Source organism: Cyprinus carpio, chromosome A19 (genome assembly GCF_018340385.1).
Source record: "Cyprinus carpio isolate SPL01 chromosome A19, ASM1834038v1, whole genome shotgun sequence".
Taxonomy (NCBI): domain Eukaryota; kingdom Metazoa; phylum Chordata; class Actinopteri; order Cypriniformes; family Cyprinidae; genus Cyprinus; species Cyprinus carpio.
The window spans coordinates 9,244,427-9,268,403 of NC_056590.1; the positions used below are offsets into that span (position 1 = coordinate 9,244,427).

The 23,977-nt window shown below is 35.6% G+C and overlaps 1 protein-coding gene across 1 annotated transcript in view; it reads right to left on the reverse strand.

Annotated features, from left to right (window-relative positions):
- Positions 1-682: 682 nt before the first annotated feature.
- LOC109112440 (potassium channel subfamily K member 9-like) overlaps positions 683-23,977 on the reverse strand; it is a 44,264-nt gene continuing 20,969 nt past the window's right edge. The window contains exon 2 of the mRNA XM_042776262.1: positions 683-5,544. Within this exon, the coding sequence (XP_042632196.1) occupies positions 4,619-5,544 (926 nt within the window). The 3' untranslated portion in view covers positions 683-4,618. The remainder of the gene's footprint in view (positions 5,545-23,977) is intronic.

The following is a 23,977-nucleotide window of genomic DNA, read 5'->3' on the forward strand; positions in this document are numbered from 1 at the left end:
AGAAAGCACTCGGTAAGAGATGGAAGTTGACATTTTTTTAATTCAAATTTTTAATTCACCCCAGTCATGTGAAGAGGTCAGCCGGCCACACAATGTCATGCACACACAACAAATAAGACAAACAAACAAATTTAAATGCTCATTGCAAGTTTTCTTAATAAAGGGCGAAAACAATAAACAGTATGTTGTTCTGACAGTCCGGAGTTTGAATCCGTATCATGACAGATCCCCTTCTTTAGTCGGACAGGGTCACACAGATTATTTGATGCAGTTGATAATGCATTCTATTGCAGAAAGAGGTTATTGTAGAAATACATACAAAGCAACATGTGGTGATTATTGTGAATAATCATATTTGTACGGCAGCATGAATCACACTGCTGTGGGTGGACAGACAGATTTAATAGTGCAATATTCCTCTAGCATTAAGACAAAAATATAGTAGCTGAGAGTAAACAACTGAAAACGTGCTGGTCAAAACAACTGTTTTTTTTTTTTGTTTGTTTTTTTCTAGTTACTACACTGTGAATGTCTCAAGTGACTATATATATATCATCATATTAAAGGAATAGTTCACGCAATAGCGAAAATTAGCTGAAAATCAATATATGGATGATTTGTTCAGAACAGATTTGGAGAAATTTAGCATTACATCACTTGCTCACCAATATATCCTCTGCAGTGAATGGGTGCCGTCAGAATGAGAAGCTGATAAAGCTGATAAAAACATGACAATAATCCACAAGTCATTCACTCCATAGTCCAGTTCATCAATTTACGTCTTGTGAAGTGAAAAGCTGCATGTTTGTAATAAATTCATTATTAAGACATTTTTAATCGCAAACCACCGTAGCTTCAAGCTGAAACACAAGTTCTCTATTCTTATTATTGCTTTCTCCAATAAAAAAGTTAAAACAGGATAGAAATATGCACAGATCAAGCAACATTTATAGGAGAAAACAGTCCAAAATAGTTCTAACCGAATATGTCAGTGGATTTTGATGTGAGAGCACAACAGGAGATGGACTTTTTCACTGGATGAAGCATTATTATGGATTATGGACCTCTCTTTTGGCCAGTGATGGATTAAAGTTAAAACATCTTAATGTTGGGTTTGTTCCTTACATGCAGCTTTTCAATTCACAAGATGTTAACTGATAGACTGGAGTGGTGTGGATTGCTTGTGGATTATTGTGATGTTTTTATCAGCTGTTTGGACTCTCATTCTGACGGCACCCATTCACTGCAGACTATCCATTGCTGAGTAAGTGATGTAATGCTACATTTCACCAAATCTATGACACTGACAGACTGAAGTGGTGTGGATTACCTGTGGATTATCGTGATGTTTTTATCAGCTGTTTGGACTCTCATTCTGACGGCACCCATTCACTGCAGAGGATTCATTGCTGAGCAAGTGATGTACTGCAATGCTACATTTCTCCAAATCTATGATGAAACAAACTAACTCTGATAATCAAAACTAATTTTCCATTTTTGTGTCAACTATTCCTTTAACTCCTGTCACCCTATAATAACAATAATAATTTGCTGTTTAATAATTAATATTATGATTAAATGGAATTTGTATATTTATCTCATCTTATAAATTAGGGAATGTATTTTGATACACATGATTTGTCAATGCCCCCCCACAGCAGTAGATCTGTTACCAATCATAAAGTTATTACATTTCATCTAGTCCATACATACAAGCTCATCTGTCTGAATATTTATCACCAGGCTATTACATATAGAAAGCAAGTACAGTTTATTGATGTAAAATACATGTTATTCTGTCCTGACCCCAGGAGCCATCATGTGCATACATAGGTTAAAGTGACAACCAATAAAAAGTGTAAAATAAAGCTTTTTTGTTGTGCTAGTGAAACAATGGACACATTTCAGACAGTGTTTACACTAAAATATATGTTTGTGCATTGTTTGGGTGGCGGCGGCATTCGTGAGGATTAGTTGCTTTGGTTTTATTTGATGTAATGTTTTCCATGTGAATACATGGGGGAGCTTTTGCTTTGAAAACTAACCATTTTAATTTGTTTGCTTCTATATCTGAATATGAATTTGAGTATGTGCCTTAATGAAATACAAACTCCACATTTGAAAGATACCCCTTTAAGGCACATACAGTATGCTGAATGCTGTAAAAATGGGAAAGCATCTGAGTTTAAAATATGTCTTTGTAATTTGTCAAGGATATAACTACTTACAATATATGCACTGTACAATATTATAAAATGGTAGCGATTTACATAAATTTACATGAGTGCTGCAACATATGCTGTGAAATCCAGAATGTCAGACGTCAATTTGATTGGTATTAGAAGGGTGAGATGTTTGAGCCTGAGACCGCTTCCCGCTGGCAGCCTCAGGAACTGACTAAGAGTGCACGGTAGCACTGGAGACCCTCAGGAATTTCTCTCATTAATTAGTCTTGTCTGAAACCGAATTACTTTAGCGGGCACTTTGGGCTTTGCATACCTCAGTGATCCACATCAAGACAATTACTCGAGATTTATTTTTCAAGAAAATATCGGCAAGGGACCAGTCCGAATGTCAATTAACCCCTGAAAAATTTGGCTAGCTTTTTAACAACTGATTCATGCTATCTGTGTCACATTTTATCTCATTTATAATTGGTCATCTGCCTAAGAATCTTGGATTTTAGATGAAAACTTCACCACCCTGACTGCTTCCGATTTATTTTGTCAACAGAGGTAAAATTACGGACCAGCTCTCAATTAAAACTGACGAAATGCAATGGACATGGAATCCTTTCAAGGAAAACCAAAAAGTGAAAATTAATGCAGCCTTCTGCATCCATTAAAAAAAAATTAAAAATAAATAAATAAATCCCTAAGCCATTATTTGCAATGTTATTTTATTGGTTAGTGTCAGAGTTTAAATCTTGAAGACCCATCAAGACCACATTGCTCCATCTGTAGGTCCAGATTTAATCTTGGTTTAGGGCGAAGAAAAGAGTCCACTTATGTTCTAAAGATGATAACTCAGCCAAATTCAACAAGGTGCCTTCATGATTACAGAAAATTAGCAAAATGTCTATGGCTTTGAACGGCTATTTAGCCACTGTACAATGTGAATGCTGCAATCAATTCGGCATCTTCTCTCATACTTGGACAGGCATTGGTCTGGATCTGGTTCTCAATGCATCAAGTCTTGGTCTGGGTCATGACTCCAACTCTGATTTATTGGATGATTCTAACTGTAACACATATACTCTGATATTATATCCAGGATACAGAAAGACCTAGTAAAAGAGTAAAAAAGGTTCAGTTTAAAACCGAAAAGTGACATGGTTGCTGTTATATTAGAAATGCAATTTTTTGTTAGTGAACAAAAACACTCTCTACCACAAGCAGAGAAAAGGAACTGTTGATTACATCCAAACCGCTCCTAAAAGAGGTGCAACTATGCTTTTCCATCAACATCAGAGCAACTTTAGGCCTATGAGGTACCATCTCATTTGCAGGGCATCCCCTGAAGACATCATCAAAGTGTGAAATACATAAATAACTGTCTTTATTGATGCATTTAAATAAGTCTCATTCAAATAAATGCCATGGTTATGGCAGAGAGAAAAGCAATCATTGCTAGGGTTAGCATACATTATACATTGATTGTTCACAATGGAATAATAGTCGTGCTGTTTATATAAATAACGATGAATAACAATCATCTGCAATGCCGTTACGTTCCCATTTGTGAGGCCCTGTTTTAGTGGCTGTTTAGTTTGACTTTCATTTCAAAAAATACTTTTTAAAGGATTATTTGCTTTTAATATTGGATCCAGTGCTATCGCTTTGCTTCGTGACAGCATACACATACCAGTTTGAACAAAGCACATGCAATTATTCTCCTCTCACAATCGACTTATGCTGTCTCTCATCTGTCACCTCTAAATACAACGCACTTGGAAAGTCTACATACAAGTTTAATTTACAGAAAACCTTAAATCGAAATTAAACGAACAGAAACAGAAAATTAAAAAGGTTAACGGAAACAATGACGTACATCAAACGACAACTAGTGCACATGCTATGGTTGGCAACAATATTTTGGCATGATGTGAATCAATGTCTTATTTTTCTTAAATAGAATTGCTTATAGAAAACAATACCTGATACTGTGTAGTCCTTTTCAAATCAGTTTTATCGTTATTTCTCCTTCGGTGGTGTGGCACTTGAATCTCAAGAAAGAACCAGAGGTTGCTCACCGTTTGATAAAATGCACATTTTCACATGTCCCTTAAAAAAATTATATATATATTTATATCTCCCTCTGTATAATTCAAAACACAAGTGTGCATCATCTGATAAGATATCAGGGTAGTATTATTATATCCAAATCCACTGAGGTGCTGCTCAAAAGGGCGAAGAAGGCCCAGGCGATGTTTTCTGCAAAAATAGACACCCATGCTTCATGCTTTTTAACGAAGTTCCAATATATCCACCGAGCGATCAAATGTCCTGCTGGTCTGACGTCATCTTGCAAGAGCCTGAAAATGATGAAAAAAGTGCCAGAATGAGGTTTGGTAGAGCAGCAGCATTGGATATGTGTGTTCAGCATTTGCCGTCAGTCCTCAGATGGACTTGCGTCTTCTCATCAGCCGGAGGTTTTCCGTGAAGCTGTGGAGCCCGGGTGAGATGGAGCTGATGGGGGAGGGAAGGAAGCTGTTTTTCAGGGTGCTCGGCGAGATCTCCTCTATGCGGTAGGACACCGTTGAGTGGTAGTGATGGTACTGATGAGGGCTCAACTGGGAGCCGAACGAGTTCTGGTGCAGAAACGCGCCACCGCCGCTGCTTCCTCCTCCTCCCATTCCCAACCCGAGGCCGACCGAGCTCCCGAACTCGTGCGAATGGTAGTGCATGCAGGAGCAAATGGACTGGAGATCAGTGACCTCGGATTTGTAGTGCTGCTGCTGCTGTTCTCGTCTCCGTCGACTCCTCTGGAGCGTGTCCTCCTGGATGTGGATGATCATGCTACTGCGGTTACCCGCCAGGGAAGCCCTCTCCTCTGCGTCCCGCCGCTCATCCTCGCTGTTCATGGTCAGGAAACGAAGGACCACCAGGTTGAGAAAGGCCCCGATGACCGTCAGCCCCACTAGGATGTACATGAAGCTGAACGCCACATAGAGGGGCTTTCTCTGCAAAGCTTTATTCTTCTGCAGAGCCACAAAGTCCCCGAACCCGATGGTGGTGAGCGTTATGAAACAATAGTAATAGGACTGAAAGAAACTCCAGTCCTCGTAATGGGAGAAAGCTGCCGCACCGATGCAGAGCGTTCCCATGCAGGAAAAGAAGCCCACGGTGACCATATTCTCCATGGAGACTTCTGTGATGCGCATCCCGCAGCACTTTTTGATGCGCTTCAGCATGTACTTGACGAAGGTGTTCATTCTCTCGCCAAGGCTTTGGAACATCACCAGTGTCAGAGGGATCCCAAGCACTGCGTAAAACATGCAGAACGCCTTTCCAGCATCTGTGCCTGGAGCCGCATGACCATAACCTGAGGACCAAAGAGACAAGTGATCAAATCAAAGATGACAAAAAACAACAATTTGGGCTGGTCACCAATGATGCAGGTGCAAAACAACATCTGGGTTTTTAATTGGCCTGTTTTCAACTGGTTTTCCAGGGAAGAAAAATTATAAATAAATATAAAATCTTTTTTGATCAAAAACACATCCCATATAGACAAGTAGAAATTAGCCATTTCTATAACTTCTATCATTTTCACCAAATTTCAAGAAGCCAATCATTCAATTTCCAAGAAGTTAAAGTTCGCCAAATTTTGGCTTCGCCTGAAAATGCACACAGGCAGGAAATATGAGCTGAGTCATGAACCATCTTAGCCAAAACACTGAGTATAAGTCACGCAAACCAAGTGCCTCTTTGATCTTATTCTATGCTCAGAGATTAGAGGGGGTGTCCAATTAGTGCCAGGTTTCCTCTCTTGCCCCCTTGGCCCACTTCTTAGGGGGGCGAGACAGGAAAGTAAGCGTTACATGTTTGGAAAATAAAGGAAGAAGAAAGGCTGGTGGAGCCAGTAAAGCTTTTAGCTTAATTAGACTTTATCTGGAAGTGAAAAGCCTAAATTTGCTGACTCACATCGAAGCCAGCGAGCCTTTCTAATACAATCTTTGCTGATGAGCAAGAAAATAAGAGACAAGACTATAGTAAAAATGTATTAAATCCCACCTCACTATGCCATGGCAAGTATTCATCCTCTCTCTTTCATTAGCACTAAGAAGGTATCATTCAAAGAGCTTTAGCTACACTGGCGTACGTGTTTGTGTGATAGTAGCTCAACACAAAGTGGTTTAAAATGTTTTTAACAGACTTGATTAAATTAGCAGTAACTTACACTAGACTTCACACAGTCCCTTTAATCAAAAGCCTTCTTACAAAAACCATCCACCATAGATAAGTCAACAACCCTGAACACTGACAGACAAAGAACATTTTCTAACTGCTTAAAAAAAAAAAAAAAAAAAAAAAAAAAAAAAAAAAAAAGTTTGATTCTCTTTTGTGCTGTTCATAGCAGGTGCTCATTGTTTGGCTGGTTAGATTCAGCAGTTAGCAGATCTAAAGGCAAAAGGCATATTTTTAATTAATGGCCAATCAGACGTAGCTGAAAGTAGCACAAATAAAAACAAGTTAATTACTGTATATTACAGTAGATTCAAGATTGACAAAAGGTTTTTTTATATAATTACTGGGGTGAAACAGATCACACAGTCTGCTGCAAGGACTTCTAATACAGAGTGGAAATATAAAATGTAATTTTTTTACACTACAATATTTTAGTAAATATTTACACAAATACTACATATAAACACACATTAATACATAATTGTAGTGGTGTACTAAAAAATTCACACATATATATATATATATATATATATATATATATATATATATATAGAGGGGTGTAACAGTACACATATTCATACTGAAGGTTCATACAGGTCTTTGGGTTGGGTATGCAAGTGTACTGAACAATTCCAGCGATATTAATTCTTATATAACAATCTTTTATTCTATGCCTTTGAAGTTGAAGTTGATGCATGAATAAAACTTCACTAGGTGTGTCTCATATATAGACTCTGACAATTTTATCAGGAAATCCAAAGACAAATGCAGTTTTAACATTATTTGATGTGACATAACAGATTGCTGTATAGGGGCCTCAGTTCAAATGGAACAAGAGCAAACACAATACTACTAGTTATAGCATGAAATAAACAAAGAAACATTTCCTTCTGTGCAATTACGTTTTTGTGTGAGTTTTGAGTGTTGATTATTATATATACAATTATATAACAATTGAATTTAATTGTTTGGGCTCTGTTATTAATTGTATCCTTTAATATTATGTGCAAGTAATAGGGCTCTAGTTGACAGCATTAACTGAGGTAGATTTTTTTCAACCTCAAGGAAATTTTAATGGAAATAAAGGCTGTATTGATTTATTTATTTTTTTAAGACAGAGCCACAATTTGTCCAGTAAAGACCTGTTTAATAAAAAAGAAAAAAATAAGCAATTTTAATCCCCCCCCCACACTGTACTGAAAACCGCACCAAACCGTGGCATTAAAACCAAGGTAAGTACCAAACTAAGTGGCTGTCTTCGAGCGAGTCAGTGAATCATTCACTAAACCTATTCAGTCAAAACCACAGAAAAAAAAGTCAAGTCAAGTCACCTTTATTTGTATAGCACTTTATACAATATTCAATACTCAACTTCTGGAACTTCTGGAATTGCAATCACACTGTTAATTAGAACTGTATAAAATACATCTAAATGTACCTATCCATCTAAAAAAAAAAGAGAATTAATTATATCTCTACATAAATAGCAGCAGATTTAATGAGAATGTATCCCATTGACATAACCTCTTGAAAACCTTCTGAACGCCCACTGGACGGCCCACGCCACAGTGCTCAACACCCACAAACACATGCATTCATTACCTCAATACAGCACGGCCACATGGCTCAACTCCTGCCGAGCACTTGTGCGAACTTAACTGGCTTTTACAGATCTTTTGGACTTGTAAGGATTGATCTCCCAGTTCCCCTGAAGGCCGCCTGCCCACTCGAGTGTACGGCTATGGATTCTAATTTTAGAAGTCGAGCCTGATCGATTCGATTTGCAAGTGGGACCAGGGAGAGTTTTCTTTTCTTTTTCACTGGGTACTTACTGTGTTGGAGTTGATGTCTTGACCTCATGTGCACAAACATGGGCACACATTGGAAATATGGGTGTGTAAATTTCATGTTAACACTCTCTGCTGCGCTGGAATATTGAAGAAAAATATTACTGGGGTCATTAGGTTGAAAGGTCAAAGTGCACTTGGATAGAATTTGCAGCATATATGAATGATATCTGAAGACAAAAACAGATTCAATACAGTTGCACATTAAAGATGAAAAATATTATGGCGCTGTCTATAATTCAGTAACTGTATTTTTAACAGCACACTTTTGAAAAGCTCAGGCCTTTGCTTTTTGGAAAAGAGCTGCCTAGAGAAAAACCTTATATTCTATAAGATTAAGATTAAGACTGACATTTATATATTTGGCTAATATTTTAATAAGTTTATACTTATATCAAGGATGTACTGTTTTGATAAAGGTAGTATAGTGATAATGACAGTAAAAACAATGTTACAAAATAACTTTTTAATAACTTTTTTATTGAACTTTCTATTGACAATTTAAAATATATTAAAATAAAAGTGGTCTAAATTGTAATATTTCACTATTACTGTTTTTCTGTATTTTTGATCAAATAAATGCAGCTTTGGTGAGCACAAGACTTTTCAAAATCATAAAAAAACCTTATGGACCCCAAAAACACACATGCAAACAATATAAAATGCTTACATTAATGTTTTATTAATTACTATATAATATTTAATCTATATTACATATATTTTTAAAGTAGTATTTGTGTATACCAGAAGCTTCATTACCAAAAATAAATAAATAAATAAATCCTTGTGGCAATAAAGCTCTTGATTCTGATTCAACACACTGACTAGTTCTGCCACTATGTCTGTGTTGACTAGTGGGTAATATGACTTAAGTTGTGCTTTGTCACCATAATGTGGTGAAGTCAGTGCTAGTTCAGATTTTAAAAATGCTTCTACAAACAAAGTTTCATCTGCAGATATGGCCTTGTTTAGGGATCTGTGCCTTTGTGCATATGGACATTTGACTCATATGTAGGAATTGTGTTTTTTTTCGCAATACAGTGCACCCTTAATTTGCAGAGAAAGAAGGTCCGGGAAAAATCTGTAGATGTAAAAAAAAAAATTCTCTTTTTTCTCCTTGCTACTTTGCACGTTTTGTCAAAAAACATACTATTTCAAGTTTTTTAAGGTATCTAATATTTCCATGATCTAAATATTCTTAAGAATTAAATGTTTGTTGTCATTTGAAAGTTGTTGCATTACCATACTGTTACATTATGATTATAAATTCAGAGGCATAAAATGGTCTTAAAACGACAATAATATTGTTTATCACATTTATTTCTGGGGCCTACAAAATGGTGTTCAAATCAAGCTCCACACAAACATAAATTACCATTCAAAAATACAGTAAAAACAGTAATATTATGAAATATTATTACAATTTTAAATAACTGTTTTCTATTTGAATATATTGTAAAATCTTATTTCTTCTTGTGATGCAAAGCTGAATTTTCAGCATCATTATTCCAAGTCATCAGTGTCACATGATCCTTCAGAAATCATTCTAATATGCTGACTTGCTGCTCAAAAACATTTCTTATCAGTGGTAAATATAGCCTGTGTAAACGTGTAAGAGACTAATTTCAAAAACATTACAAAAAAAAAAGAATTATTCCAAACTTTTGACTGGTAGTGTAACCTGTAAGAGAGTTTGACACTGTTCATGACAACACAAGCTGGCAATGGAGATATGCAAGCTTTCGTGACTCACCTGCATCATCTAAGCATTGTGGACACTCTCTCCTCCCACATGCTCACTGTCAATGTAGCCAAAAACAGCAAAGATGGCTAAAACTGCATTACAGAGAGTCATTTGCATAAGGTAAACGCTGACCTGCTAGCATGTTGAACACTCTTCTGAATGACTTGCACTTATAAACAAAACAAATCAAAATGACACGTTACATATCAGTCAAGGTAGTCTTCATCCAAAACAAGCTGCAATGTGAACCAGACCTTTTGCCAAGTCAGAAGTCTACGCAAGCCCTGATGTCAGTACATAAACTCTGTGTTTACAGCATAGAGATACTGAACTGTATGCACCGATTTTGATTCAGCAAATGACAAACACATAGTATTCAATTCTCGTGATTCCCTGTTCACCTCAGTGGCATTCCTCCTCCTCATTCCGAGGATGAACGCTCGCTTTAGCGAGAACTCTTGAGTGGGATGTGAAGAGATTAGAGCTGATGCATGTAGGTGGTTTATTTACTGTCAATGCAGAGCCTTGCAGAGCTTCGATACTGTGACAATTTCAAAGCATTTTTATCACTATCTGTGGCAGTGGGTTGATCTTTTACACGGTTGGTTTTTCGTTCCTGTCCTGGCTGTTGATGAGCTTAGTCATAATGTGTGTGCATGTGGTCTTTCTCGCTACACAGCCTGAGCTAATGGGAGAAATGCATGGGAAACTGTGAAAATGATTCAGATTCAAAATAAACCACTTTAAAAACAGCCAGGAGTCATTTGCATTTTACAACCAAACTACTGAGGGACAAATTTATGAACACTAACACCACAGCATGTGCATTGCATGTTTTTAGGTGTTTCTAAGTTTTAAACACTCCTTCAAGGTGTGCAGAGCACAAAAATTACCTTCATAACTGTTTGTCACACATTTCTGCGGAGCATCTGTGATCCATCTCAGTCGTCCGTCCTTCTATTTTACACAATGCAAGTGCTAATTAATATTGAGCTTTGACACTTTTAGAACCCGTGCAGTAATTAATTTAAATGAGTCATTATTGGCAGATTTGATTAATTGATGCAATAACATTCACGATCACATCATAACAACAGCTGAGTCACTGCTGTTTTTCAGACCAAGCAAATGCACAGGTTAAGCAATCATCATTTAACACTTCATGTTGCTGTGAAGATGGGAAGTTAAGGCCTAACCTTGACGTAGTTTATTATGGTACTAGTTACTAACAAAAACTATAGCTAACTTTTTCCACTTAGGTGGAAAGCAAACAATGTGAATTTATTTTAGAGGTATCACTGATAAGGTAATTTTGGTTCTGCAATAAACATGTATTTTTCATTACTCAATACAAGGCATACATTTGTCACAGCCTCTGTTTTTTTTTTTTCTTCTTTTTTCTTGAGGCATCATTTTGATGATGCCGATAATCGTTTTTCGTCAGCTCTGGTTAGACGACATCATGCTTATTCTGATACAATAATCGCATTATTCCATCACTGCAGCAACAAAGCCATTCATTCAGCGGAACACAGGCGGGTTACAGAGTCACAGGTGTGTGTGAGTTAAAGATGATAGAGAGCTCTTTCAAAAATTCACCATGGTAACTATAGTCTACAAGACACCAAAACAACATAGGACAAATTCCAAATGGAAGGGAGCATCCCCATGCCCTACTCCCTTCGAAGGGCAGAGCCCTTGAAGTGTGTTCTTTGAAGGGTGTAGGGCATTAATGTCTCATATAAGCGTTTTGAACTCCCTTGATGAAGGGAATGACTGACCAAATGTTACCTTGACAACGCTGGGTTTGCATGCAGCATTAGTTCAATTTACTCAAATATCGTCTAATTGCGTCTTATTTACTGATAAACATTTTCAAACTAAACTTGCTTACACTACCTTATTCATCTCATCATATTTCTATCCCTGATGAAAAATATTTTGTCTTATATTAAAATAAAGACAAATTTAATTAGCCTATTCTACTTACGTTTGTGTGTAAAATCGAAATCAACCCCAACTTTGCTTTAAAATGCATTGTAAGATCTCCTAACTGAAGATCACATGATCACAAACGAAAATCACTTCTGAGAAGTGACCATCGCATGTTCTCTTCGCTAACTGACTTCTGGAAGGGCCCTTCGTACAGGGATTCACTTCCTTTGGAACACCTCTAAAAATGGCGTCCCCTTCCCGAAGTGCTCTTCGAGGGCGCAAAAAAAAGCTGCTTGGAACTCGCCCATAGTATCGATAAAAATAAAACAGTGGTATACATAAGTGTTGTCATTGTTACTGAAAAACTACAACTATTAAAAATTTTATAAAATTAATTAAAATAAAATTAAGCTAAACAACAGTTTAAATGACAAAGCATATAACAAAATCAATAAAACTTAAACTAAAATATGGAAATACAGACTCATTCAAAATATTAATAAATAGTGTAATAATCTATAAATAATACTAAAATAACACTAGTGCGACTTTAAAGAGTGCTATTGCATCATCAAAAATGTAATTGTCTCTGAAAGTCTTTGAACTTTAATAAAACCAATGTCAAAAATATTATCAAAAGTTGATCTCCATTCCAGACTAAGGATAATAATAGTCACAATAATAATAGCAACCACAACAATGGACTTACTGCTGTTATTTACAGTTTCACATGAGTGAATGTGCAAAAATGGAAGGTTGATACAAAACTAATGCGGGGTGGGTGTGGGGAAGGTAAAGAATCTAATATATTCTTTACCACTGCTTACATATGAAACCCTTCCTGGCCCTGCTATGGGCTTCATCTTGATCAATAAGTGAAAAACATGTCCTGTTGCTGTGACGACGAGTTACGCTGGCCAATCAGAGCCGAGCAGCATCATTGATTATTCCAGGACTGATTAAGGTAATGACAGTCACAGATTGTCCCCGAAGACAAGAGCATATTAAACTGAATCTGCATACTGAACACACAGCAAAAAAAAAAAAAAAAAAAAAAAAAAAAACGAAACAAAAAAAAAAAATCACTGATTATATCTCTTCAATAGCTCAATTGATTCAGCAATGAGATGGGGAAGAGCAAATAAAGTCTACTGCTATTTAGTTGTCTGTCAATTTAGTTGTCAAAATGAATCTTTTAGTGCTTAATCCTGTTCTGTTCACACACAATTCATGGGAGTGACAACCGCCTTCTACAGCCAAAATGACTCCCAAATATGTAGGTAGTGACAACAACATTCACAGAAATTCTTTGCAGCGTGTACAGAAATGAAATGAACAACTGTTTCGGAGTTTTGTCTCTCTTCAGTATGCACGGTGCAAGAAATCACAGTGAACCAGCTACGATTTGACTCGGTGTTGTCAGATATTGCTATAAAAAAGAACAGCAAATAAGAACAAGCCCATAATAAACTTAAATCTAGGGCTGTCATGATTTCTTGATTAAATTTGAGTACTCTATTATAAAAAAAATATTCGACTGCATTTTGCCCGGGTTGATTAACTGGCTGCAAAATACTGGAAGTGGCGCATTCCATGAACAAAAATCTATGATTAGACCATTTCCTAAGGCTGCATGTAATATTTAAAAAAATGTAAAATCATAATAAAGTATGGTGCTATTGTAAATTCACAAAGGCTGCGAAACAATTAAATAAATATATGCACTGTGGGTTTATAATGTTCATCTGGGAACAATACACCATTCTATCAGATTTATAAACTAAATCATTTATAAACCTACTCCAACACAGGAGAATACATCAAGTTTCTAAATATGTTAACTGTTAATCATGACTTCAAAATAAAAGTTTAAACCCTCGCTCTCAGTTTGCATGTTTTGATGTCTAGGCTACTTGTTCTTGTTCAAGAAATGACAGTGGACTATAGCAATTCTATCATAAAATTATCTGATTACTCATCAGAGTAATCATCCAACTTTTTGAATTACCAAAATAATTGTTAGCTTGCATATAAGCCACATACCAAAATATTGTGCCTGCATCTGCCTACTTTATTAACTCCATAAACTGGACCACTGTATGAGCCAACACCAAATAACAAGTCCAAAGATGCTTAATACATGTCACTTGTAAAAAGTGGAAATGGCAACCCTTCAAGAGTGCACTTGGCAAAGCAAACTTCTAAGAAAAAACAAAACACGGCTCTGTTAACAGTGCTTTAGTTAAAATTGCTTAACATAAGTTTTCGGTCCCTATAATATTTTATTGCTATATTATTATTATTATTATTATTATTATTATTATTATTATTATTATTATTATTATTATTATTATTATTATTATTACTACTACTACTACTAATGATATACTACATTACTTTGGTCAAAAATAGAGGATACAAGACACGCAAGACTATCTTGATTATGACTATGATTGACTATATTTATAGCAGTGGTAGTCATTGCAATTTCAAGAATGAGTTCTGTTCCATACACACAAAATGATTTAGGGGATTCATCCCCGTATTAAAATGCAGTTGTCAATCCTGAAACTTTACAGTGTGTGTTTAGCCACTAATGTCTCAAGCTGTGTTTCAAAATTCCAAAGTTTTTCATTAAATTCCTGCAAAATAAATGACTCATTTTGTCTTCTTTTAGGAGAAATATCTGAGACAAAGTTAATAGTTACAAAAAACATACAGTACAACTTAATTATGGCATTAAAACAATAATAAAAAAAGAGTAACACCTGAGCAATAAAGTAATTTTCTGGGATTGACGGAAATCAGGAGTCTTGCATCTACAGCAGGTCCACCATTTTGTTCAGAAGTAGAACGATGCTGCATGAAAACACACACACACACACACAACACACACACGGAAAGTCAATCCCACACTCATTTGCCCACACACACACACACACACACACTCACAAATGCATGAATGCATCTGGACACAAACACACTCTCGCACATGCATGAATGAATTTGCCCATAAACACACACTCGCTTTCTCACACAAACACACACAAATGTCATCCTGCCATGTGATTTAATGAACTCAGTCACCCTTTTAGAAGTAGTCTCTCAGAGGACTGAAGCGTCTAATTTCTCATCAGATTCCCGCTGTTTGTACGCACCTGCTGTGCCTTTCAGAGAATCATATCTGATGTCCCACACACTGCTGTCAGTCCTATAGTGTTTGTGCATTGTAAAAGCCATCAAAAGCAGTTAAAAGTAAGAAGGCTCTTCTTTGCATATATGTGTGTGTGTGTGTGTGTGTGTGTGTGTGTGTGTGTGTGTGTGTGTGTGTGCAGTTGTTTTTGTGTTTGTTCCAGCCATGTAGAGTGATTCCCTCTTGATAATAAAAGTGCAGTGTAGATGTCTTGAGTGTTTGCACTTGAAGCAAGAAAACCTTCTTATAGTCTAAAAAAACAACCGAATCTGGTGCCCAAACAAATGCAGTGCAATTCGGTTTCAGTTCATTTAAAATCATTCTGTTTCAGTTGAGTTATATTCCATTCCAACAGTCTTATAAATCAAAGCAGCCAAACGTGCCACTAAAACAATATAAACTTTGTTCAGCTGGAGCTAAATTTGGGTTTATGTAGTGCAATTAATTCTAAACCAGCTTATTCTAAATCAAGTTAATTCTAAATCAGTTCTATTCCATTCTATTCCAACTTTCTTGTAATCAGAAAATGTGCCACCCAAACGATAACATTCCGTTAAATTCTAATTAATTTATATTTTCAAACCAGTTTTACTCCAAATCATTCAAATTAAATTAACTTAACAAAAATCACAATAATTAACTTTCACAACAATTACATTTTATTCAGTCAGATTTAAATAAAATGTAATTCTGTTTCAAATCCAATTCACTTCATGTCTGCTCAGATAGATAAATATATATATATATACACACACATATATACACACACATATATATATATATATATATATATACACACATATATACATATACATATATACACACACACACATATATATATATATATACACAAACACACACACACACACACAATTCATACAAATGGACTCACTTAATTTAGCTTATTTTTATTTATTTTTCTATATGACTGGATTTGACTAGTTCAGTTAAATTTAAATCAGTTCTATTCCATTTTGACAATCTTATACTCAAACAAAAAAATTTGATAAATGTGCCAAACAAACAAATTCCATTCAGTTCAGCACACTTCAATTCAAAACACTTTATATTTTCATATCAGTTTTAGCTCATTCAAATCATCCCAAATTAACTTAAAAAAAATGACAAAATGAATCCATTTTCATAACAGTTGTTTGTTTTCGTTCAGTCCAATTCACTTTACTTCTGTTCAGATTATACCTCTGTTAATATTCTATATATATATTATATATATATCTAGATATATATACACACACACACACACACACACACACACACACACACACACAATTCTATTCTATTCAACTCTTTTCTGCTCTACTTCAACCATACTCGATTTTCAAAAGTACTGTTTAAAACAAAGTCATTGATATTTGTGAATATCATCGTATATCCATCGTAAAGATAAAAATCTGGCCCTGCGGGGTTTAATGTTTGACTCACTCTTTCCAGATAAACAGATGGAGCGGCAGCCAGCAAAAGCTAAGTGCAGATCGCACAGCTCACAGACAGTAGTGGAGATGCTGGAAGCTCTAGATTACAGAGTACACACAGCACAATGACTCACTACCTAAAGGTCAGCATGTGGCACACAAGAGCGCTTTACTCTGACAGAGCGTCAGCAAGAGGAGGGTGGCCATTACGGATCACTACAACAACACACGAGACACACCGAACCACAGCACACATTACCGTGAGGGTGCTGCTCAAGGGGGCCTGCCTGGAAAACTTTTATAATACAAAACAAGCTTTAAAAATAAGCTAAAACCCCTAAAAAAAAAAAAAAAAAAAAAAAAATAAATTTAAGATATCTCCTATCTTCATTTTATTTTGAAGAACCAGGGTCTTAGAAAACCTGGATATTTTTGGATAATTAAGTTCTAGAGCTGAGGGGGAAAAATGACATGTAAAGAAATAAAATCCTAAAACACCATGGACAAGAACTAAATAATGTGTCATTATTTGCAGTGAACAGTGTACCAAGACTACTTGTTCAGATGTTGGTCTTTTATAACACTTGGTTTATAGCTTTTAGTTATAGTTTTTTTTTTTTTTTTTTTAGAAATAAAAAAATATATATTAAAGATAAATTTGATAAAAAGACAACCGTTAGACAATTTCAACACAGCAAGAGTACAATACAATTATTGTGATTGACATTGCTCAGATAATTTGGTGTTGAAGAATTTGAGAAAATACTGTAAATTCATATTAAAATCTGAATTTCATTGCAAGCAAATCTGAGCATGGTTTGAGACATCTACTCTGAGCAAATGCATGTGCAATTACTAGGGTCTTTCACTCAGGAAAGATTTGAGAAGCACTTGCATGTCTCAGCTAAAAAAAATAAAATAAAAAAGATATCGCCATTTGCTCTTCATTTAATCGTATTGCTATCAAGGATAAAATACAGAGATTATTGTAATGCTATAAATGTAAAGTGCTAAAAACTAGGAAAAAAAACCATCAAATTTAGTGTGAGGAAACACACACACAGTTGACCTTTTCCTGCTGCTATGGTTTGCAGTTGAGAAGGTACTGACACCAGATGTCGATAGCTCGAAGGTCAGTCATTAGGACGGCTAAAGGAAACTTATTCATTATTAGTTTGCTTTCCTCAAGACTATTAGTATTAGGATTTGGCTTAGAGAGGAATGGACATTTCATCTCCCAATAGACATTTCCGAATGTCCTCTTAGATTCCAGTTCTGAGAACTAAACAGAACAGAACAAATGTTCACTTGCAACAACAAAGAACATTGGTAACACTTCATACAAACCCTGTATATAAAGCACTATAAAAGTAAGCCTATTCTTAATGTAATGTATTCTAATTAGCGTTGTTGTAAAGGAGATTACAATAATATTAAATCAAAATGTGACAAGGGTCATGTGATACTACAGATAATCTTGCTTCCACTGAAGCTCAAAACATTGGTAATAATGTGAACTGTTATTAATATTGAGTACCAATAATTTGTAATAACTGGGCAGGAAATCAGCATATTAGAATGATTTCTGAAGGATCATGTGACACTGAAGACTGGAGTAATGATGCTGAAAATTCAGCTTTACAATCATAGGAATAAATGACATTTTAAAATGCATTTAAATAAAAATAAAAACTGCTTTTTTATAATGTTTATAATAATTTCACAATATTACTGTTTTTCAGTAATTTTGATCAAATAAATATAACCTTGGTGAGCATAAGAGACTTCTTTAAAAACATTACAAAATCTTTATTATTATAAACCATTGATAAACAACCTGCCTGGGGTTTTATAATAGCAGATACTTTCTAAGTCTCTTACTCCCACACACACACACTCACAGTGAGCTTTAGAGTGTAAATGATCGAAGGTTTGGTGGCCATGTAATTGCCGCTGACAAAATGACACTAAACTTTTATTGAGCCTTTGGAATGAGGGATAGACACGCGCGCACACACACAGGCTAATGTAATAGGATGATACATCCAGTCTAGAAATAACAGTATTGTGCTGTCAGACTGCATTCAGTGTGTGCTAATTTGAATGAGGCCAGAGGGTAAATCATTACGCGCAGGAGGAGATGAGAACGCCAGGCCTCGCAGTGCTACCCAGTGCGCTCCAAGACCCTCCAAAACACTCCAGTGTGATTGGAAGTGAGTGCAGTGTAACTGAATTGAACGGAAATTAATGATTCAGAAATGAAATTATGCTCAAGTGAATGGAGGAAAAGTAATGTGAAATCTGAAGAAAGGGACAAAGATGTCTACATGCTCTGATTGAATTATTCAACAACGAAAATGGCCAACTGAAAGTGACGTCGCAATTCAATATCCACATTTTCCCATGAGTTAACACTGGTGAACTGGGATATGCTGGTGACTTACACTTATCCAAATTGAATGTTAATGTTTTTTGACAATACTAAAGCATAAAAATGCCATAATATGTTTGCGGATATTTAGGAAACATGCTATGTTCACATAATTGTTTCTCAAAAAAAAAAAAAAAAATGCTACAGTCAGTTATTCTACTTTTGAAATGTGTTTTCCATGTCAGAATGTTTTGTTTTTAGTTTTGGTCTGTGCAATTCTGCCCACTGTTAATTTACGCAATAGTATTTTGACACCCCAGGTTGCCAGTCGGCGGAAAACACAGCGTATTGCAGCCATGGAAGCCAGCAAACAAACTAGGTCAGAGATCTATCCAACCTAAAAAGTCTTGGCATTAATCTGAGAAGCTCTATGACCGGAGGCATATTAAAACTTGGATAAATCAACTTATCAACTGTGGAAAGCCCGTTGCCATTCATTCTCAATTGCACTCATTCCTTTTCCATGTCCTCAGTCAGGCAACCTGTGTGGGGATGGAGGCGGGAGAAAAAAAGGATTTGGATTTTGTTGATTTTAAATTGTTGGTTTTAATTTTTACACATATACTGCGAATTTAAGGGTGAATACGCCTTGTAGGTTTCATTTGAACCTTTGAAAGCATTCGTGTTCAGACAGGACAGAGAACTAAAGAGTCACCCTAACTGTGTGTTTTAGAGCAAAATTAAAGGCTGTTTAATTATTTGCATTCATTCAGACAAACGTCATACACACAAACACTATGCAGACACAACTGGAGAAAAAAAAAAAAAAAACATAGACACACATCCTAACAAGGCGCTAAGCAGCAAGTTTCCAGTGTCAAGTCATTTTTTTGTCCTCAGTTCAAGGAAAAATGCTGGAAAAAAAAAAAAAAAAAAAAAAAAAAAAAAAAAAAAAAAAAAAAAAAAAATATATATATATATATATATATATATATATATATATATATATATATATATATATAATATATATATATATATATATATATATATTATATATATATATATATAAAAATAAATAAATCACAATCAATCATTCTGTAATTATTTTTCCCATTCCTTTTCTATTTAGGCTAAATATTCCATAAAGTTCTAAGTCATTAATCAAACCAACCAGCTCAAAGATGAATGACAACATTATAAAACTATATATATATAGTTTTCAGGACTATGCTGCAAAAAAATTTATTGCAATGTGTTGCTTGTCATTGTCACAGCTTAATAAAAAAATAAAACTGATTGACATGAATGTGATTTGTCACTTGACACTGTCTGAAAGATGTTTGTATGAGTGAGGTATCTCTGTATGAATGTCTGAATCACTTCAGCCAGTCTTAGTGGTGTTTATCTAAATGGAGTAACATTTAACATCAGGGCTGTCAAGTTCATGCATTCACTGTGAAACACACTCATTTCAACCAGTTGACACACCACCTTGTATTTCTCATGCTCAGAAGTAAAGAATAACTTGTCCCGCTATATACAATCAATGGAGGAGGCCGAGGAATATGGAGGGAAGTTCTCTGCCGAGCAAAGCTGTCAACATTTCGATACCAGAATCCGGGAGACCACACAACAATTTATTGTGCTGTGTTACGTCATTTTCCCCATCGTGTCCGATACTACAATCAGTGCGACACACTTTGGAATGAGGAACTGTCAATGCTGCTTTGCAATAAGAAATTAAATTCCTCCATCCAGCTGTTGTTAAATTTGCAGCTATATATATATATATATATATATATATATATATATATATATATGTGTGTGTGTGTGTGTGTGTGTGTGTGTGTGTGTGTGTTTTGCCGTAGCACCACCTGAGTGCTACCAGTGATGTTTGATTCAACTTCCCCTGTCTGCGCAGATATCAACAGCACAACTGAGTTGTAGGTTGCCAGGCTGAGGTCACAAATGGGTTCAAAATTGTATAATCTGTCTATTGTGTGAGTAGGATGCATTTCACACAAGATCTGGCAACTGGAAAACCTTGGAATAATATATTGATTTGATTATTCATATATGACGAGGTAGGGCCATGCAAATTACGGGAGTTTCCTGGGAGAAATAAAACGGGAGGGGAGCGGGAGATGGGTGTGAAATACGGGAAACTCTCTGGAAAAATGGATTGTAGAAGCGATTGTAAGTGTAAGCTGGATGAGAAATTACAGTACTATTGCTTTGCATTAATAAGTGTAGTTACTAATAATATTACATGTTTAAATCTTGGTGATGCACATTTGAAAGTAAAGCTCTGAGCTTGAGTTGGGAAGCATACAAAAAACAAAAAACATTTGTTACACAATTGATTGATCTCAACAGGGGCATTAGTTCTGATATAAATGAGAAGTAAATATGTTTGAACAAACTGAATATATTGGTGGACTTACAGAGCTACACAACTGAGCTGCCTTCTTCACTGGCAGTCTCACATGACTCCCCTCATGCATGCAACATTTAATGCCATGACTATTAATTTATGACTTTCTACTATGATTTAAGACCTTTCTAGGCCTTAATTTGACTTAATACCTGCAGAAACCCTGTTGATAGGTCCTGAAACCACATTCTTTTCAAGCAGCATAGAATAAGTTGTGTCTGAACAGCTCATGATAACAAAACAGTCAACTGCTTAAATTCAACCCTAAATTAAAAATAAATGAATTAAAACAGGAACTGATGGAATAAATATCTATTTTTTTATCATTCCTATTCTACTATTTTGTAATTAAATGAACAATTTGCCCAAAATCAAAGAAAAAAAAAAGATAAGGTTGACAAGGATACAATATGAATGACATTTCAGGACCAACAATGCATTTGACCTAGGAGCACTCCTACTTGACGAAATTGCTGTAAGCATGGGATGAAATGGTCTGTCTGAGAATAAATTGCCTGTCTTATTTTGAAGAAGGCACACTAAAAATGGTTCTAGAGTGGCACTAGTGAAGATCATCAAGCGCTCTGCCCTCTCTCATGCACACAGATACAAACATTATCTTTCCCATTCAGAACGTACAAAGGTTATTTACACACATCAATTAAATTGCTCAGCTGTCATCTGCCATTACATCACTGTGCCATACAGACACACAAAAGCCATCTTGTTTCACATTGAGAAAGTTCATGGGTTATTTACACTCCTGCTTATTGCTGCTGGTTGCTATATTTGCCTCTGTTCATCTTGTATGCTTGTTTATGGGCGATGAAAGGATCCACAGGCCGACAGGACTCTCAGAAATGGAGCTGAGCTATGCTGGAGGAAAAAGAGATCCATCAAACCATGAAGGAGTTTCTGCTTAAGGAGCAATTACATGCTTTGGCTCTGCTCAGTCCCCTTTCTCGTGTAGGGACGAACATCGGGGAAATAAGATATGACGGGGACGGTAAGGTCAAGTCTACGGAGACATCCACACCCTTAAAACATAAAAAAAAAAAAAAAAAAACAGCACATCGCATGTTCCATATTATCAAAGGAAAAGGGCAGTTCTTCATTTCATGCATCCCAGTTTACCTGAATTCTCACTATAGCCTACACGTATATATTTTCCAATGCTCTATTGATTCCATAACTGAAGAGTTCCAAACTTCCACTGCCATTAATATCGGCACAAATACTGCATGCAAGCCTCATATCACCAAGTATAATGCCAAGCGTCAGATGGAGTGGTGTAAAGAATGCCACTAGTGGATTCTGGAGCAGTGGAAACCTGTTCTGTGGAGTGACAAATCACATTTCTGTTTGGCAGCCTGATGGATGAGTCTGGGCTTGGTGGATGCCAGGAAGAGCATTACCTGCCTGACTGTACTGTCTGTGCCAACCGTAAAGTTTGGTTGAGGAGGAATAATGTATGGGGCTGTTTTTCAGGAGTTGGACTGGGCCCTTACTTCCAGTGAAGGGAAATATTAATGCTTCAGGCTCAGCACACCAAGATATTTTAGACAATGCTATGCTTCCAACTAGGGTTGCAAAGGGTTGGAAAATGTCCTGTAAATTTCTAGAAATTTTCCAAAAAATCCTGAAACGTTTCCAAAATTTCTGGAATGTTTCCACCTTTTTGCAACCCTACTTCCAACTTAGTGGGAACAGTTTGGGGAAGGCGCTTTTCTATTCCAGCATAACTGTTCTTCTTGGTTTCTTCTGTCCCTGTTGGTCTTATAGAAGAAATTAATACTTTTATTTAGCATGGATTCATTAAATTGATCAAAAGTTATAATAAAGGCTTTTATAATGTTGTGGATGTTTCATGTTACAAATGTTTCCATTCAGTGCTGTACTTTTCCACTTTCCATTCATCAAAGAATCCTACAACATTTGTTTTCATAAAAATATTAAGCAGCACAACTGCTTTTAACATTGATAATAATAAGAAATGTTACTGAAAACTGGAGTAATGATTCTGAAAATTCAACTTTGCATCACATGAATAAATTACATTTTATAATACATTAAAATGGCAAACCATTATTTTAAATTGTAATAATATATCTGTAATAATTATTATTTTTACAGTATTTTTAATTATTTAACTATAGTAATATTTCACAATATTACTGTTTTTATTGTATTTTTGATCAAATAAATGCAGCCTTGGTGAGGGGAGACTTCTTTAGAGAAAAAAAAAAAGCTTTTAAAAACTTTTGAGCGGCAGTGCGTGAACTGTAAATACATACATACACTAAAAAAAAAAAACATAGAACACTAACACTATGAAGTATTCTCTCTTAAAAGCAGCAAAATATTCCAGAATTCAATAAACTATATATGTTGCCTATATGTTGTATTTTCTTATCACAGTATTATAAATAAATTTTCTCATGAATGTCACGTGAGAGTAACTGCAATATAGATGATTATCAAAAACAATCAACAGCCATTAAACTGCAAGCACAATGCGTCTATACTGCGATTAATTCATAACTTAGAGGAAAAAACAAATGGATAAAAAAATTTGGTTCTAAAGGACTGCTGTGAGGAAGATGAGCTGAG